Source organism: Lepisma saccharinum, chromosome 3 (genome assembly GCF_977018435.1).
Source record: "Lepisma saccharinum chromosome 3, izLepSacc3.1, whole genome shotgun sequence".
Lineage (NCBI taxonomy): Eukaryota > Metazoa > Arthropoda > Insecta > Zygentoma > Lepismatidae > Lepisma > Lepisma saccharinum.
The window spans coordinates 73,843,769-73,862,389 of record NC_139231.1 but is presented as its reverse complement, the minus strand read 5'-3'; the positions used below and the strand labels follow the sequence as shown (position 1 = coordinate 73,862,389).

At 38.5% G+C, this 18,621-nt stretch overlaps 2 protein-coding genes across 3 annotated transcripts in view; one reads left to right on the top strand and one right to left on the bottom strand.

Moving 5' to 3' along the window:
• Window positions 1-18,621, top strand: part of Zpr1 (zinc finger protein Zpr1) — a 188,947-nt gene that overhangs the window by 37,174 nt on the left and 133,152 nt on the right. The window lies entirely within an intron of this gene.
• LOC145985138 (uncharacterized) overlaps window positions 1-18,621 on the bottom strand; it is a 100,436-nt gene that overhangs the window by 47,224 nt on the left and 34,591 nt on the right. For both annotated transcript variants that reach the window (XM_083118792.1, XM_083118793.1), the window contains exons 2-5: window positions 10,158-10,373; window positions 5,252-5,452; window positions 4,554-4,754; window positions 3,022-3,234 (exon numbers count right to left, since the gene is read on the bottom strand). In XM_083118792.1, the coding sequence (XP_082974918.1) occupies window positions 3,022-3,234; window positions 4,554-4,754; window positions 5,252-5,452; window positions 10,158-10,373 (831 nt within the window). The remainder of the gene's footprint in view (window positions 1-3,021; window positions 3,235-4,553; window positions 4,755-5,251; window positions 5,453-10,157; window positions 10,374-18,621) is intronic.

The following is an 18,621-nucleotide window of genomic DNA, read 5'->3' as shown; positions in this document are numbered from 1 at the left end:
ATTGTTGGCAGTAGTGAGTGTGTGAGAACATATCGATTGACAATGTAGTGATCCCTGTTCTCAGTAGTGGCGATTGGGTTCTGAAACTGAAGGGCATGGGGGGGGGGAGGGGGCAAGAATACCTTGGTAGATAAGGTTTAGCATAATGCAGGAGCAAAAGTGGCAAAATGTGTGGGGCAACTGCATTCCATCCCCTAATCGCCGCCACTGTCTGTTCTAAAAGGTCCAGTATGGTTCCTTATACTTCATTGACTTTCTGTCATATGCAATAACTAAAGCCCGGATTTCTATGTAATTACATATTTTTTCCCTTATATGTACAAGCGTGGAATTAAAATATATTGACGAATTACGTCAGTAGAGATGTCACAGTGAAGTTTTATATTACATATTTTTACATATTTTACTAAATGTTACATATTCCTAAGATATGAAATGTTTTTTACATAAAACAGTCCTTAAGAGGAAAATCCAATGAACTTTTGGCTTACTAGTTAAAAAAGTATCTTCTCACTTCCCCTCCCCATTTCCAGGTCTAAAAAAATATAGTAACTTAAAAGTGTGATTTGCCTTCATTGTACGTACATAGCAGTTTGTTGATTCGCTGCATCGAACAATTACATCAAGATTCGACAGTGTTTCAGTTTCCAGTTTGTAACATGGAGCGGCAAGCAACACACAGGGAACGAAGAGAACCAACAATGGAAGGTGGCAAGTACAACGCTGAGATGCACTTACCTTTCATCCGTACATTGTTGTGATCGTTTTGATTTTTGCAGCCGGCGGCGACAAATCTTGAATGAAGTATTGTTAACTCAACCGTAGAAGCCTTTTCATTTTAACCATTGGAGTTTTAAGAAGAGCTTGCCTCAGTATTTAAACAGTGTTTTAGCTTTAGAAAGCTGGAATGGCTCCGCCTACCTCCTCGTTATCTCAAAAGTTGCGATCTTGGATAGCAGTCGATGATGCATTTACTACGGATGGTAAAGTTATTTTTTGTCGAGTGTGCGATAAAAAAGTTGGGTGCACTATGAAGTCTCAATTAGATCAACATGTTCGCACTTCACTTCATGTGAAAAACAAACTACTACGGAGTGAAAAGAAGCAAGTTTTACTAACCCAGATGCAAGAGGATTCTTCATTCAGTGTGTTTTACAAGGAAATGTGCGAAGCAATGATTGCAGAAAACATCCCTTGGTATAAAATTCAAGTACCGAAGTTCCGGGATTTTCTGGAAAAATATTGTGGCCGTAAACTTCCTGACGAGTCAACCCTTCGAAAGCGATATCTTCCACATTCCTACAAAGAAACTTTAGAATCAACTAGGGCAGAAGTAGGCAGTTCCTATGTGTGGATTTCCATCGATGAAACAACTGATGCTTTGGGACGGTATGTAAGTAATTTCATTGTTGGAATGCTAATTGCTGATTCTCCATCTACACCACATCTCATTGCATGCAAAGTTCTAGAGCGTACTAATCATTCCACCATAGCACGATTTGTGAATGACAGTCTTAAATTGTTGTATCCGGATGGCATACAAGAAGAGAGAGTTTTTCTCATGTTCACAGACAGTGCGTCATACATGTTAAAAGCTGCTACGGCACTTAAAGTGTTTTATCCTAACTTGATCCACTTTACTTGCTTGGCACATGCTCTCCAACGCATTGCTGAGGAGGTGAGAGGCAATTTCCCGGAAGTCAACCAACTTATTTCTTCCACGAAAAAGGTGTTTCTGAAGGCACCACAACGTGTGCAAGTTTACAAGGAACAATTGCCAGGTGTACCACTTCCTCGGGAACCTATTCTTACTAGATGGGGCACTTGGATCCGGGCAAGTAAGTTTTACAACGAACATTTTGAAGAAGTGAAATCTGTGCTTGACTCATTTTCGGCGGACTCAGCTGTATCGGTACGCACTGCTCAAAATCTCTTCAAGGACACCAAACTTGCTTGCGATATGGCATACATAAACAGCAATTTTGGTTGGATTGATACAAGCATAAAAAAACTTGAAACTGTTGGGCTTCCTCTCCTGGAAGCCATGGATATATATGAGGATGCAAGAAAGAAACTGTCTGCTGTTGGAGGAGATGTGGGAGAGAAAGCTCGAAGAAAATTTGATGCAGTGACTGAAAGAAACCCAGGTTACGTCAGCTTATTTACAGTGAGCCGCATTCTCAATGGTGAAACAGTTAACCCTCCCAATGATATTTCTCCCGACCACATTCACCTCCTGAAGTACGCTCCGGTTACTTCTTGTGACGTGGAGAGAAGTTTCTCTGCGTACAAGAACATATTATCTGATTGGCGACAAACATTTACTTCTGAACATTTGGAAATGTACCTGGTAACATATTGTAAGTTAAATAATTAAATACAGTGCCTGCCCTAAAATCAAAGGTAACCTGAATTTTTGTAAGTGCTTTTTGAGTGAAAAATTTGGGCAACGAAAATTTACTACTGAACATTTTGAATGGTACCTGGTGTGACATTGTATATTAAATATTGAATATATTCAAATTGTGGTTAATATTTTTGCTCTATAAGAACATAAAAAATACTTAATGTAAGCATTGTAATATTGTAACTTCAATTTTTGTAAGTCTTTTTGAAATAAACATATCCCTTTGTGAGGAAAAAGTGTAACAAAAATAGGAAGTAACGTTTGGAATAAATATTTATAGTACATATTTAATTATGAATTTACATATTATTTACATATTTCAGACATTTTTATTACATATTTATGTACATATTTTAGGGGTTGATATTACATAAAAATCTGGGCTTTAGCAATAACAGAACTAAAATACACTGATAACAACACACAACACTTTGTTCATTTCTATTTTATATTATCTTTATCCTTTCTTTCTTGTATTATTAATATAAACTTTCGTACTTATTCTAGACTATATGAAATCTGAAGTTAAACAGAAAATTAAAGTTTTTATAATTATAAGTTAATTATTTCATTAATTTATTAAAAAGAGAGTATTATTTGAATAATATTCATACCTCTAGTTTCAGGACTAGTAACAATAGTAGTGGTTGTAGGAGTTGTTGTTGTTGAAGTAGTTGGTCTAGGAACTCCTTTGTAGCAGATGGATCTAAAGCTAGCTCTGCAACACAAGTAGCCTCGCTCGCAGTCTGCATCTGTTGAACATCCTTGACTGAACATAGACCCTGACACATTGTCTGGGCACACCAAATCAATTCTTGGTGAAGTAGCTGGAAAGAAGTTGCTTATATAATAAACCCTAACTTGTATCAACTTTGAAAATACATAAAATTTCAAACTTGCTGCATTGAAGCATGTGCAGTTTTCAAGCAGGTATGATAATCCTTTTGCAGAGGTCATATAAGTAAATAGAAATTTTAAACTGGAAAAATATTATGAACAAAAATATTTCTGAAAAATATGCTGTTAATTCTAAAATCTTTGACTACTCTATTTCTTTATAAAAGTTTTGTAGCCATAGAGAATATATGCAAACTAAAGGAGCTCCCTCAAACCCCCCTATCTTTCTTCTTGGCAATTGTCATGATAGAATTGCTGATACTTTGCTAATTTTAAGAGTTTTATACGGTATAAAGATGTATATTGTGATTGAATTGAATTGAATTGATTGAATTGTTGTTTTAAGTTCACTTTATGCACAGAAAGGCTAATCGGGACTGGACCTACAGTTTAAAGTGAGGTCTAAACCACTATGTACCTCCAATGGGTATCAAACCCGGCACCCCTTGATTACAAGGGGTCGCTACCACTGCACCATCTGGGAGGCCCTAATGATGTATATTGAGATATTCCAATTTTTTAAGTAATGTTTTTGAGAATGAAGGAAAATAACTAAATTGGTATGTGTAGTGAAAAGAGGAAATATGGTGTGGCCATTAGGATATAGATAGGTGTGTATATCTGTGTGTGTGTGCGGGGGGGGGGGGAGGGGGTATTCATAAAGACCACACAATTTGTATTGGTTACTATAATTGAGTGGTGAGCAGGCAAGAGCTGGTGGTCTGTGACATACATGCATCAGAATTAGGAGATACAGTTGCCTTGAAGAAGTGGAGTGTACACGACTGTATATTGTGCAGCGGAGCTGTCCATAAAAACCAAGTCTATACTAGCAACCCAATGATCTCTCCACCAAGCCCAGATGTTTCTATTCAGTGCTCAACTCAAAGAATTTCCAGTTCAAACTGTATCATTGCTGACCCACATCTCTTTCATAATTTGATTTTTTCCATATAAACGCCTCTATCTTTTGAATTTCTTGAACACAGAGAGAACATCTCAACCCCCCACCCTTACATTGTGGGGGTTGCTTTTGCCAGCCACTAGGCCACTGTACTATAGAGAAGGAAGACTTGGCAAGGAGATAATTACTATTTTGAACATAGCTTGATTTTATTCCCCAAATGCTTGTAAAAGTAGCATAGTTTCTCTTGCATAATCCTAAGCATTTCCAATAAAACCAGCTCTCATATATTAGAAACTCCTTGTCTACTATTAACTTGATAACTTAAGAAAGATAGATTATTACCTGCAGTTATTGTAGTGGTAGTAGTAGGAACTGTAGTTGTAGGCACAGTGGGTTTGGGGACTCCTTTGTGGCAGATCAATCTATAGTTAGCTCTGCAGCATACCTGATAAATACCACAATCATCGTCTGTTGTACAGGTTTGGCTGAAGAGAGAGCCTGTTACGTTTGATGGGCAAATCAGCTCAAGTTTTGCATTTGTGGCTGGAAAGAAGGTGTATTTATAAATCCACAATTGTCAATTATACATGCAATAAATTAAAGGTTTCCCATCATAAACATGAGAATCTAAATAGTATAGTAATTTACATTTAAAAATATTCTGTTACAGAGATATAGAACAGACAAATATCTGCAATAATGAGTCATAATTTTATTTGAATTGTAATTTCCTTGTAAATATTGGCCAGAACTCCTCCCTGGTCATCTGTCAACTTATTTGAGGCAAGTACAGGAGGTACAATTTGGATCAAAAAATTTAGGGAGATACTGCACTTCTAAAAATTTTAGTGGTTTCAATGTATCCTTATTTCTGCACCCCTAGTCACTATACATAATGCTTTCTTTCATGTTGCCCTACAATTGGTTATTATCCAATTGGTTATTATCATAGTTTCATATCTCATTCTTTGTAAATGTGTGTGTTTAAAAATTAGCATGACAAGTGGAGAATTAGTTATAACTAAACTTCTTAAAATTACCTGCAGTCACTATAGTCGTAGTAGTAGGAACTGTAGTTGTAGGCACAGTGGACTTGGGGACTCCTTTGTGGCAGATCAATCTATAGTTAGCTCTGCAGCATACCTGATAAATACCACAATCATCGTCTGTTGTACAGGTTTGACTAAAGAGAGAGCCTGTTACATTTGGTGGGCAAATCAGCTCAAGTTTTGGTTTTGTGGCTGGAAAAGAAAATTCTGTTTTAGAAATGTGTACTGTGAATTACAGGATATTAAAATGTTATTGCAAAACTTCATCTAAATACAGGAGTACATAAGCATGCACAATAGTGGTGAAAAATAGATTTTCTTCACATTGTTTTCATATTTGGTGAAAATTGAAAAATATTTAATTTAGTTGTAAGGCAGGTGCTGTATTCAGGGTGCTGGTGCCTTGGACAGTGTAAACCATTACTAAATTGGTCATTTTAGATTGCTATTCTATCACTTGGATTTGTGGATTTATTTTACTTCGTTTTTCTGCCACTTTTGACTAATCATGAAGATGAGGATTATGAAGGACTACCCGTTTCCAGGTAGGGATTTGAACCCAGGACCCCTGGCATTGTAGCAAAATGTGCTAACCACTTTGCCATGGAGGTCAGCTACCACGTGGATTAATTGTGATGATAATGATGAATTTATGAGATAGTGATAGGACAAACACAATGATCCACTCATGCTTGATCAGGGTTCGAACCTGGTACTTTTGTGGCCTCATGGTGTATAAGCTGACTGCTTTGTCATGGAAACTGACTGAGCAGTGTATACGTTGGTGTCGTCTCCCCATATTCTAACCTTTCAAACTACTAGGAAGATCAAAACTTTAGTGCTTTCTTGCAATTCTTTCCCTTTGTGATTTTGCCCTGCTAATGTACCTGGTGAGCAGTGGCGTAAATAACACCTCCGCAACCCCCGTGGTGCAGGGGGGGGGGTGCAGTAAGAATGATAAATTAAGAAAGACTGATAGTTCACAAAAGTTTTCCCTTTCATCGTTAAAATATATTTTTTAACCAAACACATTATATTTTTATGTCCCTACAAGTGCAGACAGAAAATGTTAATTGCTAGAAAAGTGGAAAGTGAATTACTAGATTAGAGGAAAACCTTCTTTAGCTGGATAGTTAAAGTCATCGAAGGGTAGATGAAGAAAATGCATTGGCAACGCTGACTTTGACCACTGCCCCCCTTCCCCCTCCCTACTTACAGTGTCTACCAAACTGAAAAGAAAAGTATAAAACTTCTTCGGCAAACTGACAGAAGATGTTGGCTTTCTCAACCCATTGGATTGTTTTGATATAAAGATTTTCTAACGTGATTTAGATATTCTAGTAAATCAGGTTAACACTTGATTTCAGAGTATGAAACAAATCAAAAAAAGCTTCACCTTTTTAAACACCACCGACTCAACGGAACACAACAACAGACAGTGGAATCCGCTACTAACTAATTTCTGGGATAAATATGAATATAGCTACAGAAATTTTTATTTTCGGAATGTAATGTGAACTGAAATCAAAAGAAGAACATGTCGAACATCAGCAAAGTTTCAGAATTTCTCTTGAAAGAAAACAAAATTCTGTCTAATATCAATCCTGATATTTATGTTTATGTGCTGTATTTGGCCCTACCTGTGACGTCTTCATCAGCTGAGAGGTCGTTTTCCAAGCTAAAATTGATCAAAAATTACTTGAGAAGCACAATGACAAGAGTGAGATTGAGTGGACTGGCGCAAAGTGATCGGGCTCGAAAACTGACCAAACTGGCAAAAGAATTTCTTTCCATCAAAAAACACAGAGAACTGGTAATGGTCATTTAACAATATCGTAATTTTTATAGTAACAGTTTATTTTCATACATAATATGTATGAATTTTCATATTTGTACATACCTAATATAAATGTAGACGTGAATTAATGTATTAGAAAAGAAGGATTTTTTTTAAAACGAGTAGGGGCACAAAACTGAAAGTTGCGGGGGTGCAGTGCGTGTTAGTTACACTACTGCTGGTGCGCCCATCTTTTATAAGTGGGAAATTTAGTCAAATGTTAAAGCTCAAAGATTTTTCCGTTTTGTTAATTGAAATTGTTTCCCCACTATTTTGAAACGAGTTGGCTATCAATATGGATAAAGCAATCCTCTTTGAAGAATTCACACATTACTTGCCCTTGTTTCCTACCGAAAACAAGAACGAATAACAATAAACAAATGCAAGAATCTGAACCAAGCAAAGTGTTCAGATATTCTTCTAATATATATTGGGTCATAATTGGACTCTGATAGCAATAAGAATGTTAATAGTAAAGTCAAGCCACTGATTATAACAGGGAAAGTCAATAAAAATCTCCAAAATGTTTCTCAATATTTTATATATAATACAAAGGAACTGTCCCACACCATGGATGTGTGTGGTCTAAGGCATCAGGCTTTGGGCTTGACCTATGGCATGCCTGCTGGCTGGTTCAAGTCTCCTGGGAAAAAGAGTAACAACTTTTCTCCTGAGATTTCAGCCAGTTTAAGGGACCAGTAATCGAACACCCACCATCGTGAGGAAATTGGAGAGCTACAAATGATAGTGTAACCCGGTCTTGGAAACCTACAACAACGACTCGGGATTCGTCAATGTCACCCTGTAGCTGACTGGATAATCGCCCACCTCTGTTGAGGCATGTGGGAGTGAGGCCAGCAGTCTGTAGGTTGGCCTTGGCTCTCACGGGCTGTTATGCCATGGATTAATTGAAAGGAACTATACCGCGTGAGGCACCTAAAAGTACCACCTGAAAAAGCGAAGAAACCAGAAACAGTAGTGATGTGAAGTTTGCGGGAAACAATAATATCAAATGGGGCTCGAAAAATATCGACAAGTGGGGCATCTGGAGCTAAAGTCATATTTTTTTAAATGGAACGATATACAATAACATGCATAATATAAAAGAGCACATGCAGAGAAACACAACGCCGTTGGTCTCATGCATCTACTGCACATAGGAACGAAGATATGGCCATGTGAAAATATGTAAACAAACTAACAAGTGGCCCACTTGACCGTCAGTACCACGGCATGTACAAGTATGAGATGTCGGAAGCCATTGGACAAGATGAAGACAGAACATGTTAAAGGAAGAAAAAATACAGTAGACATCGTCAGCACCATGTATTTGACAGTGTTACAGCATAATGAAAATGAGCATGACAGTATGTCGAAGAACCATTGCGTAAGAAGCGAAAACTTGTCAAAGTGTGTGTTCAAAGTGGTGGCCGTCAGCTGCGATACAGGCAACGAGGCGCCCACGCAAAGATCGTTGCACAGAATGTAACATCTCGTAGGGAATGTCCCTACAGGCCGCAGTAATGCAGTGTTGCATATGCTCTGGAGTTGTTGGCACATCCCGGTAGACAATGTCCTTCAGCTTTCCCCACAGGAAAAAGTCTAACGGTGTCAAATCTGGGGAACGAGCCGGCCATTTGACAGGCCCTCCACGTCCAATCCAACGATTTGGAAATGTATTTTCCACACATGCTGTAGCGCGTCTTGCACTGTGAGCTGGGCACCCGTCATGTTGGTACCACATTTCCCTCCTTGTCTGAAGTGGTATGTCCTCCAATAGTACAGGCAGTTCATGTTGTAAAAACTGTATGTATCGGTCAGCATTCAGTGTCCCTTGTATAAAAAAAGGGCCAATGAGATGTTCACCCACTATACCACACCACACGTTCACACTCCATGGGCGCTGGCGTTCCACTTGGCGAAGCCAATGTGGATTTGTCACCGACCAATAGTGCATGTTCCTTAGGTTGACATTTCCATGATTGGTAAAAGTTGCCTCATCAGTGAAGAGGATACGTGACAAATCGGGTGTGTCGTGTCGTAACATCCATGTGCAAAACCGAACATGGTCCACAAAGTCATTCCCGTGAAGTTCCTGATGGAGGGAGATATGATATGGGTGAAACTTGTGTGTGTGCAGAATGCGCAATACACTTCGCTGACTCATCCCAGCATCCCTGGCAATTTCACGGGAGCTAACGTGCAGATTCACAGCAACAGCGGCGAGAACATTTGTTGCACCTGCCTCACCTGTAGTTGGCTTGTTCCGCACACGTGCTCGTGGTGTTACACTTCCGGTGTCACTTAATTTAATAAATAACTTACCAAACAGACGTCGAGATGGCTGTCGTCTGTCCGGATATCTCTCTGCGTACACACGGTAGGCTTCTGAGGCATTCTTTCGGCATTCCCCATAAATCAGGATCATGTCCGCTTTTTCTATGTTTGTGAACACCATAATCTTCGCTCTTACCACTACGACTGCTTGCTATGAACTAACACGATCTCATGGACCTGCTATCAAAACTTGCTCTGCGTAAAGGCAGTTCTGTCAGGCACCTGAGAAGTCTTACATGCCGTGGTACTGACGGTCAAGTGGGCCACTTGTTAGTTTGTTTACATATTTTCACATGGCCATATCTTCGTTCCTATGTGCAGTAGATGCATGAGACCAATGGTGTTGTGTTTCTCTGCGTGTGCTCTTTTATATTATGCATGTTATTGTATATCGTTCCATTAAAAAAAATATGACTTTGCTCCAGATGCCCCATTTGTCGATATTACCTCCGATTTACGAGCCCCATTTGATATTATTGTTTCCCGCAAACCTCACATCGCTACTGTTTCTGGTTTCTTCGCTATTTCAGATGGTACTTTTAGGTGCCTCACGCGGTATATTTTTGTAATTATTGCTACTGTAGAACCCCAGATTCATTTCTTATTAACTATAAAGCTTTTCCTTTCCAATACACAGTACTGAAAAATCAGGGTTGTATTTAGAAATCTATTTTGGGATTGATAAGATACAGTACATTTCAGTATAACAAGCATGATTCATACCTAATGTTGATGGAGTAGTGGTGGTGGTGGTGGTAGTAGTAGTAGTTGTTGTTGTTGGTTCGGTTGGTTTAGGAATTCCTTTGTAGCAGATTGATCTAAAGCTGGCTTTGCAGCATACATAGTCAACACCACAGTCGCCATCTGTTGTGCAACTTTGACTGAACATGGATCCTGATACATTGTCTGGGCACATCAATTCACTTGCAGCACGATTCACTGAAATAAAAAAATGTTATTTGAAATTAATCTGTAAGAAATTCTCTACATTCTATCATTAATTGTGTAAAAATGTTAACTTTCTGGGTTGCTTTCTAACATGAAGTTTGTTTTAAATTTATATTTTGCTTTTGTTGTTAGTTCATTACATTGCTATTTAGAAGATTAAATGTGGGCTACATATATAACGTTGCATTAGCACTTATCAAGTTATTATATTGGAACTTTTGAATATACACTTACCAGGCAAATTATATATTAATGTATGTCATCTTGTTCCTTGCCTGCCTTACAAGATTAGAGACAATTAGTTTCAGATGATGAGTTACTCATGACTGTACCAACCACGAAACTTCAAGAAAATGTCTAGGCAGCCTCTGTTTGATATATCTGTCAAAATTTTCATTTAATTTGTAGGTGTAGTTTAAAAAGTCCAGTAGAAAGAGATGATTTGTCCTCTCAGAGATTATGTGACAATAAAAAAATCAAAGTTTCTTCATCTCCTATCTTGTTAGTAATAGAGCAACCAACAATTTCTTGGTGGAATCGTATTGTACCCAAGGTATTGGATAGAAATGACAAGTCTTATGTCATTCTTAGCATAGTAGGAAACAGAGATAGGAATGTGGAATAAGCAATGAGGGAAACGTAAGGTTATTGACTTGGGAAACGAGGAGGTTTGGAGTGTTGGAATTGACAGGGAGTTGACAGTTGGCGAGAATATGAGAGAGAATAAGGACTGTGGATTGTAAAAGAGAAGCAAAGGGGAGAACGAATTATTGGACAATGGTGTGTGAGGAGATTGATGTCTGACAGGGAGGTCAGGCAAGTGATATTGGAGAGGACAAGTGTGGGAATAATCTTCATCTAATTATAAGGCAAGTAATATCCTTTTCTAAATCAATCCATATCGGTTCAGTCATGGAGAGTACAAAAACCATATCTAACTTAAGTTAATTTCAATCGCCATTCCTTTAAATGTAACCTCTTGCATATATCACATTTAGGCCAAGCAAGTGATAACCATCTGAAAGATGAATGAAGAATAACTACATCACCCCATACAACTTAAAGGTTTTGGTTCGATCCGAAAAGCAGAAGTAACATTATGTTACGTGATGTAAGCTGTGTTACGTGAGACTTGTCATTTCTATCCAACACCTTGGGTACGATACGATCAGTGGCGTGCCCAAGGGGGGAGGGGTTGGTTGGGGTTATAACCCCCCATTTGGGCCAGTATTCCTAAAAAAAGGAACGTCAATGGCAGAAAAATATGACAAAATGAGGGCTGACTACCAAGAAAAAGTATACAAAATCTTTCGAAAATCCTGGGCACATCACTGGATACGATAGTCCCCAGTCGACTCCTGGGAGGTTCAGGTTTGAAGGATTGGTAAACATTTAACAAAGTAGTTATTTATTATGGAATTTCATGTATTTTAAGACTCTCTACAAATACTGACAGGGGGGCAAGATAGTCTTTTTTCCCAACTTATGTTTCGTTTTGAAAAAAATTGGAGAAATATTCTTGCACTAGTTAAATGAACATGGACTCAAGTTTTTAGTACCAGCAAGAAGTAAGTGACAGGAAGATCCATTTGCAGATAAGATTCGCAGCCACGTCTCAGCAAATCAATAGTAACGTGCAATTATCCCCGTAGGAATTCGCTGCTTCCGTTTCCAGTTTTTGAATCTTCCAGGTATTGTATGTCCAGGTGCGGTCGGTGTGAAACAATAAACCCAGCGTACCCCGGTGGAAAGGAGGGGCAGGGGCAGATAATTTTAAATCTCTTCTTTTCCATCTACAACTACATTGCATGGACGCAAGGACTTCCAAATCAGGGGGGAGGGGGCAGGTCGAGCTTGAGCCTTCTAGGTAAAAAGTTAAAGGTGGAAAACATTCGAGGCAAATGCCAGACGATGCGATGGTCTAGTCGGTAGGGCTTCTGACCCCCACGCAGAGACCCAGGTTCGAGTTCCGCCCTTATCCCCGCATAAATCGACTCCGCGGGAGTTAAATGCGGCCGGAGCTTGGTGCTGATCTCACCAGCTATGAACATGACGTCTAAAACAAAGAGTAAACTTTTAATAAATCTAAATGGCCAAGAAATAAAGTTAATCTCGTGGTTGTTCCGCCTCTACACAGTGCTTTCAGTATTGCCTGATGTGAAGAAACCACAGAGTTAGGGCAAGATTGCTATTTTGCTCCCCCCTTCCGCCCCCCCCCCCAGTTACGCCCTAAAAAATGAGACTATATGTATTTAGAGTTATCTTGGTTTTGAAGAATATTTGGAAAAATATTTTTGCACTAGATTTGTGAACGTGCCCTCAAGTTTCCGTTAACAGCAAGAAGCACACGACATCGCTGTCAGGTCTCTGCAAAACAATTATCTCCGTTGGAATTCCCTGCTTCTGTTTCCAGTTTTACTTTGAAACCTGCCAGGTTTTGTACCTGCAAGTGTGCTCACATTTAACAATACACCGGGGAAGGGGGACAGAGTGTACAGCTTAACATTTAAATCTTCCAGTGCACTTTCCGAACACGAGCTTCCTTTAAGGACCACTTGCTGTGAGAAAGGTCATCGGCCATGAGAAAGGGTGCACCTTGTGAGTTCTTGGAAATTCAAGTCTATGCTAATCTCCCTTCGCTTTCCAAATTTAGACTTGGTCAGACGACACAGTCATTGTTTGTTCAGAGTAAAATAACTGCAGAAGGCGTGTTTCGGCATTTACTCTGCAAATTGTAGTGTTGAGTTTGGATTTCCTTCCGCACCAAGCAATACAACTGTGGATATATACGTGTAAATCATTTGCAGAAAGTACACGGACTGCAAGGTCGCGTCGGAAGATCACTGCACTGCACTAGTCGCCTGATGTAGAACCAAAATACTGGTAAGTTTTACTTCTCTCCTTACGTTTTCTTTACTAATTTATATTTTCTGAGTGAAAGGACAGAAAAAGACGAGACTAGAGACAGACAAGTATCGTCTCAATATACAATCAATCAATTATCTGCCCTTTCAGGCTTTAACGCTGCAAACCTTGGAATGTATAAACCATCTCCTCTCGTGAAAAGGGAAGAAACTTTTATTTCTTGGCCATTTATATTTATTAAAAGTTTACTCTTTGTTTCAAACGTCATGCTTGGGGCTGATGGCGTATTTTTTGACCTCAGAGAGAGGTAACAACATTTATTCTTATGTTCACGGGTGATTCATTTTTACGTTGTGAGAAGTAATTATTTAGTTTTAGGTGGCAAGGTCGAGCTATGATCGATATTTTAGACTAACCGGGAGGCGGGGACGATCTCCCCTCTCACCTTCAGTCTTAGGTTTGTTCTTCTCTCAAATGTTCAATACTTAACTGAAAGCGTAATTCATAATTAATTGCAGTAGTGTAATTGGCTATAATATAAACCCGAGAAAGTATGAACCCCCCTCAGGCAGATTTGGCTACACTTAAAACTAGCTCAACATGCCCATATGAGCTTTTTGCTCAAGTGTGGAACTCTGTCTAATCCAAGATTTTTGTAAAAATGCCCTCGGGATTTTCCCGGGAAAGTATGACCCCCCTCAGATTGATTTGCCTACACTTACAAAAGCTACATCTGTGAGATTGTTGTCCATAAGCTTGTTAAAAATATGCCCCTCTTGATATTTTTTTTGGCTACACTTAAAACTAAGCCAAACGTATTAACACACACCCACCCACCCACACCCACCCACCCACACCCACCCACCCACACACACACACCCACACATACACACACCCACCCACACCCACACACAACCACCCACACCCAAACACACCCACCCACACCCACACACACACACACACCCACACCCACCCACTTAGATGTTTTCAATGCGGTCCGTGCTTAGGCTATATAAAGAGCTTTTGCATCACATATCAGTTAGTATTGTGAGAGTTGTTGAAGAGTAAGGGTGTGTTGTTGCATTGCTCCTCATACAGGTCTGATATTTGACACTTCTTGCTTGTTTGTTGTAATCCACTCATATTTGGAGTCAGGTTTATATCTGCCCCAGTTTGTTATACATGACACATGGTATTAGGTCATTGTTTTTTCTAGGACATGCCTGTGTAGACATGCATTTGTGCTAGGGCAGTGATTCTGTACTTATTTTGCCTTTGTGCATGTAGGCTATCAGCTTTACAACCTGTCTTAGGTTTATTAAGTATAGAGTTTTGATTTGAACCCCAAGAAATTTTATATAAATACCAAAGCCAAAAATATTAACACACATACACACACACACACACTAAATATACAAAGCACACTGCTGAACCCAACTGATATTTTTTATTAAGTATAAAATTTTGATTTGAACCCCAAGAAATCTTATATAATAAACAACAACAAAAATGCCAAATCAAAAATATTGTAATCAATGCAATAAGAATATATCCAGCCCCAATTGGGTTAAGCACCAAAATAATTGTAATCCAGACAAATGCAGAATTCTCACAAAAATATGCCCAAAATGCCATAGAAAATATAGCATGGAATATTTCACTTATACTTGTTCTGCACAGTCATCAACATTTCCAAACAAAATTGATTGGAAATATTTGTGTGATTGCCCTGTATAACTTAGATTGCAAGGCCAAATTTTGTAATTTTTTAGACCAGGAGCTGGATCCTGTGCACCAGAAACAGGCCATAAGATGTTTATCCACTAATTATGTGAGCATCATGGAGCACACAATATACTTTACAATTTTAATCACAGAGGATGATGAAAAATACAGTGTTGTTCCCTTATTGCCCAAGCTGTGCTGCAAGTGCAACAACAAAATTAAATCATGTCTATTACCCAGACATGACAAATTATGAGAAATACATGCACCCTATAGATCCCAAAGATGAGTGGGTTATCACAGACAAGCTGGATGGATCTCACATATGCCTTGTGTATCAGGAGGGATCACCCACTGTGCTGTGCAGCAGGAACACATACAATGTGCAAAGCAATTTCTGTGGCCTGGAGGGCTATGCACAGAGCATTCACCCTGTAATGCAGAAACTGTTCAAAATTATTGATACAGATTTGGATGATACAATTGTTGTACATGGAGAAGTGATAGGGCCCAAGATCCAGAGCAACATATCTTACATACCTGATGGATCACAGGTTTATGTCTATGATATCTACAATGTAACAACAGGAATGTTTTTTAGGCCCTACATGAGAATTCTTGATATGTTGAGAGAGGCTGGGTTCGAGAATACAATTGAGGGCAGAATAGTGCATTTAACTGATGATTTCTGGGCAAACATAGAATCTGAGAAATCAATATTGTTTCCCCACCTGGATCAGATAGAGGGATTTGTGTTTTGTCACAACACAGATTCTCCTGAAATTTCAAACGGCAAATTCAAGTATAGCATATTCAAATACAAAACCCAGTGGTACAAGAACAGGACACTGTCTGGAACACCTGCAAAAATAACAAAGGAGCACTGCAGCAGGTTTTTGGGAAAATATGACATAGTACAGCACCTAAAGAATACAGATGAAATTGTTAGAAACAAGTTTGTAGAAGATCTGCTGTTAAAATCCCTAAGAGATTACATGGATGAGTGCAACATAGATTCAAGCCAGGTTGCAGCTTTGAACAGTTACATGAATACATTCTTCAAACTGCTTGCTGACAACAAGTGTCTTGTTAATAATCAGGAGAAGAAAATTCTGAAGCAATGGACAATTGCTCAGATACAGAACCCATATGTTGATTAGTGCTTGTTGTTATGTTTCTAAAATTAAAAAAATCAGAACAATCATATACAAGAATATTAAGACACTCTGTACAGTTGTATGCAGGGTAAGAATATATAGGATACAGTAAAATATTTATTATAGAACAAGCAGCTGCTTAATATATTTTCTGAGTCAAACCCCTGCATGTCTTTAATCAATATGCACTTAAGCTAAAAGGCATAGGATCAATTTATTAATTGAAAAGTATTGATGTTCTCTGAATAGGATTGTATTCTCTCTGATATTTATGCATGTTGTCTTATATTCAAATATTGTACAGTGCTTATATGCCTGTACTGTTTTAAGCAGGCATATGCCTTACAGTTTTAAGCAGTCATATGCTTATACAAGTGTAAAATATAATATTAAAAAAATTATAAGAATATATAGAATTGTATGTGCCTCACATCTAAAAGATTCCCTATAGTTTCTGAAATAATCAAACAAAAATTATTTTTCAAAAATGTGTATAATAGCCTAGGGTTCAAATCTCAAACCCACATGCATTAAATAGGATTATGTTTTTTTTTTGAAAAAATTATACAGGCATAAAACATAGAGAATTGTATACTCATAACATCTGAAAAGATTCCAGGTTTCTATCACCTATTCTGAGATAATCAAACAAAACATGTATAACAGCCAGGAGGGTTTAAATCTCAAACCCCCGTGCCTGTCATATCATTATTCAAATATATGAATAGAATTATGTTGTTTTTTTAAAAAAATTATAGAGGCATAAAACACAGAGAATTGTATACTCATAACATCTGAAAAGATTCCAGGTTTCTATCACTTATAATTTCTGAGATAATCAAACAAAACATGTATAACAGCCAGGAGGGTTCAAATCTTAAACCCCCGTACCTGTACAAGCATAAGTGCAACTGCACATACACAGGTACATATTCATAGGGATTCTTGCAATTGTACTCAGCCACATCTGCTTCTGACCCATATCCTGTGAATACACAACAATTGTACAGGCTCAAGATTATATGTGCCAGAAACTTTGCTTGTACAGGTACAAGCATAAGTGTCTGTACATATACAGGCACATTTTCATAGGGCTTCTCACAACTGTATATAGCTTGTACAGGCTATACATTCTCTGTGGCCCTACAGTCTTGTGCATTATTCTGTTTAAGAGCTTCTCACAACTATACGGGATATATATTCTCTGTGGCCCTACAGTTTTGTGACTTGTTCTGTCTGGGATTCTCACAACTGTACAGGCTATACAAATTCTCTGTGGCCCTACAGTTTTGTGCCTTGTTCTGTCTGGGATTCTCACAACTGTACAGGCTATACAAATTCTCTGTGGCCCTACAGTTTTGTGTCTTGTTCTGTCTGGGATTATTACAACTGTACAGGCTATACATTTTCTGTGGCCCTACAGTTTTGTGTCTTGTTCTATCTAAGAGCTTCTTACAACTGTACAGGATATATATTCTCTGTGGACCTACAGTTTTGTGCCTTGTTCTGTCTGGGATTATTACAACTGTACAGGCTATACATTTTCTGTGGACCTACAGTTTTGTGCCTTGTTCTGTCTGGGATTATTACAACTGTACAGGCTATACATTTTCTGTGGACCTACAGTTTTGTGCCTTGTTATGTCTAAGGGATTCTTACAACTGTACGGGATATACATTCTCTGTGGCCCTACAGTTTTGTGCCTTGTTCTGTCTAAAGGATTCTTACAACTGTACAAGCTATACAAATTCTCTGTGGCCCTACAGTTTTGTGCCTTGTTCTATCTAAGAGCTTCTCACAATTGTACAGGATATACATTCTCTGTGGCCCTACAGTTTTGTGCCTTGTTCTATCTAAGAGCTTCTTACAACTGTACAGGATATACATTCTCTGTGGCCCTACAGTTTTGTGCCTTGTTCTGTCTAAGGGATTCTTACAACTGTACAAGCTATACAAATTCTCTGTGGCCATACAGTTTTGTGTCTTGTTCTATCTAAGAGCTTCTCACAACTGTACAGGCTATACAAATTCTCTGTGGCCCTACAGTTTTGTGCCTTGTTCTGTCTAAGAGCTTCTCACAATTGTACAGGATATACATTCTCTGTGGCCCTACAGTTTTGTGCCTTGTTCTGTCTAAGAGCTTCTCACAATTGTACAGGATATACATTCTCTGTGGCCCTACAGTTTTGTGCCTTAATTGATTCTGGGCCGCTTATACTTATGGGTGTGATCCAGCATAGGATACAGAACAACATACTTAAATTTTGAAAAAAATCAATAATTTTGTTTCTCTGATATCTCTGAAACTATTGATGCTAGAGACATGGGGCTAGATGCTAGAGACAGTTGTAATAATCCCAGACAGAACAAGGCACAAAACTGTAGGTCCACAGAGAATATATATCCTGTACAGTTGTAAGAAGCTCTTAGATAGAACAAGACACAAAACTGTAGGGCCACAGAAAATGTATAGCCTGTACAGTTGTAATAAT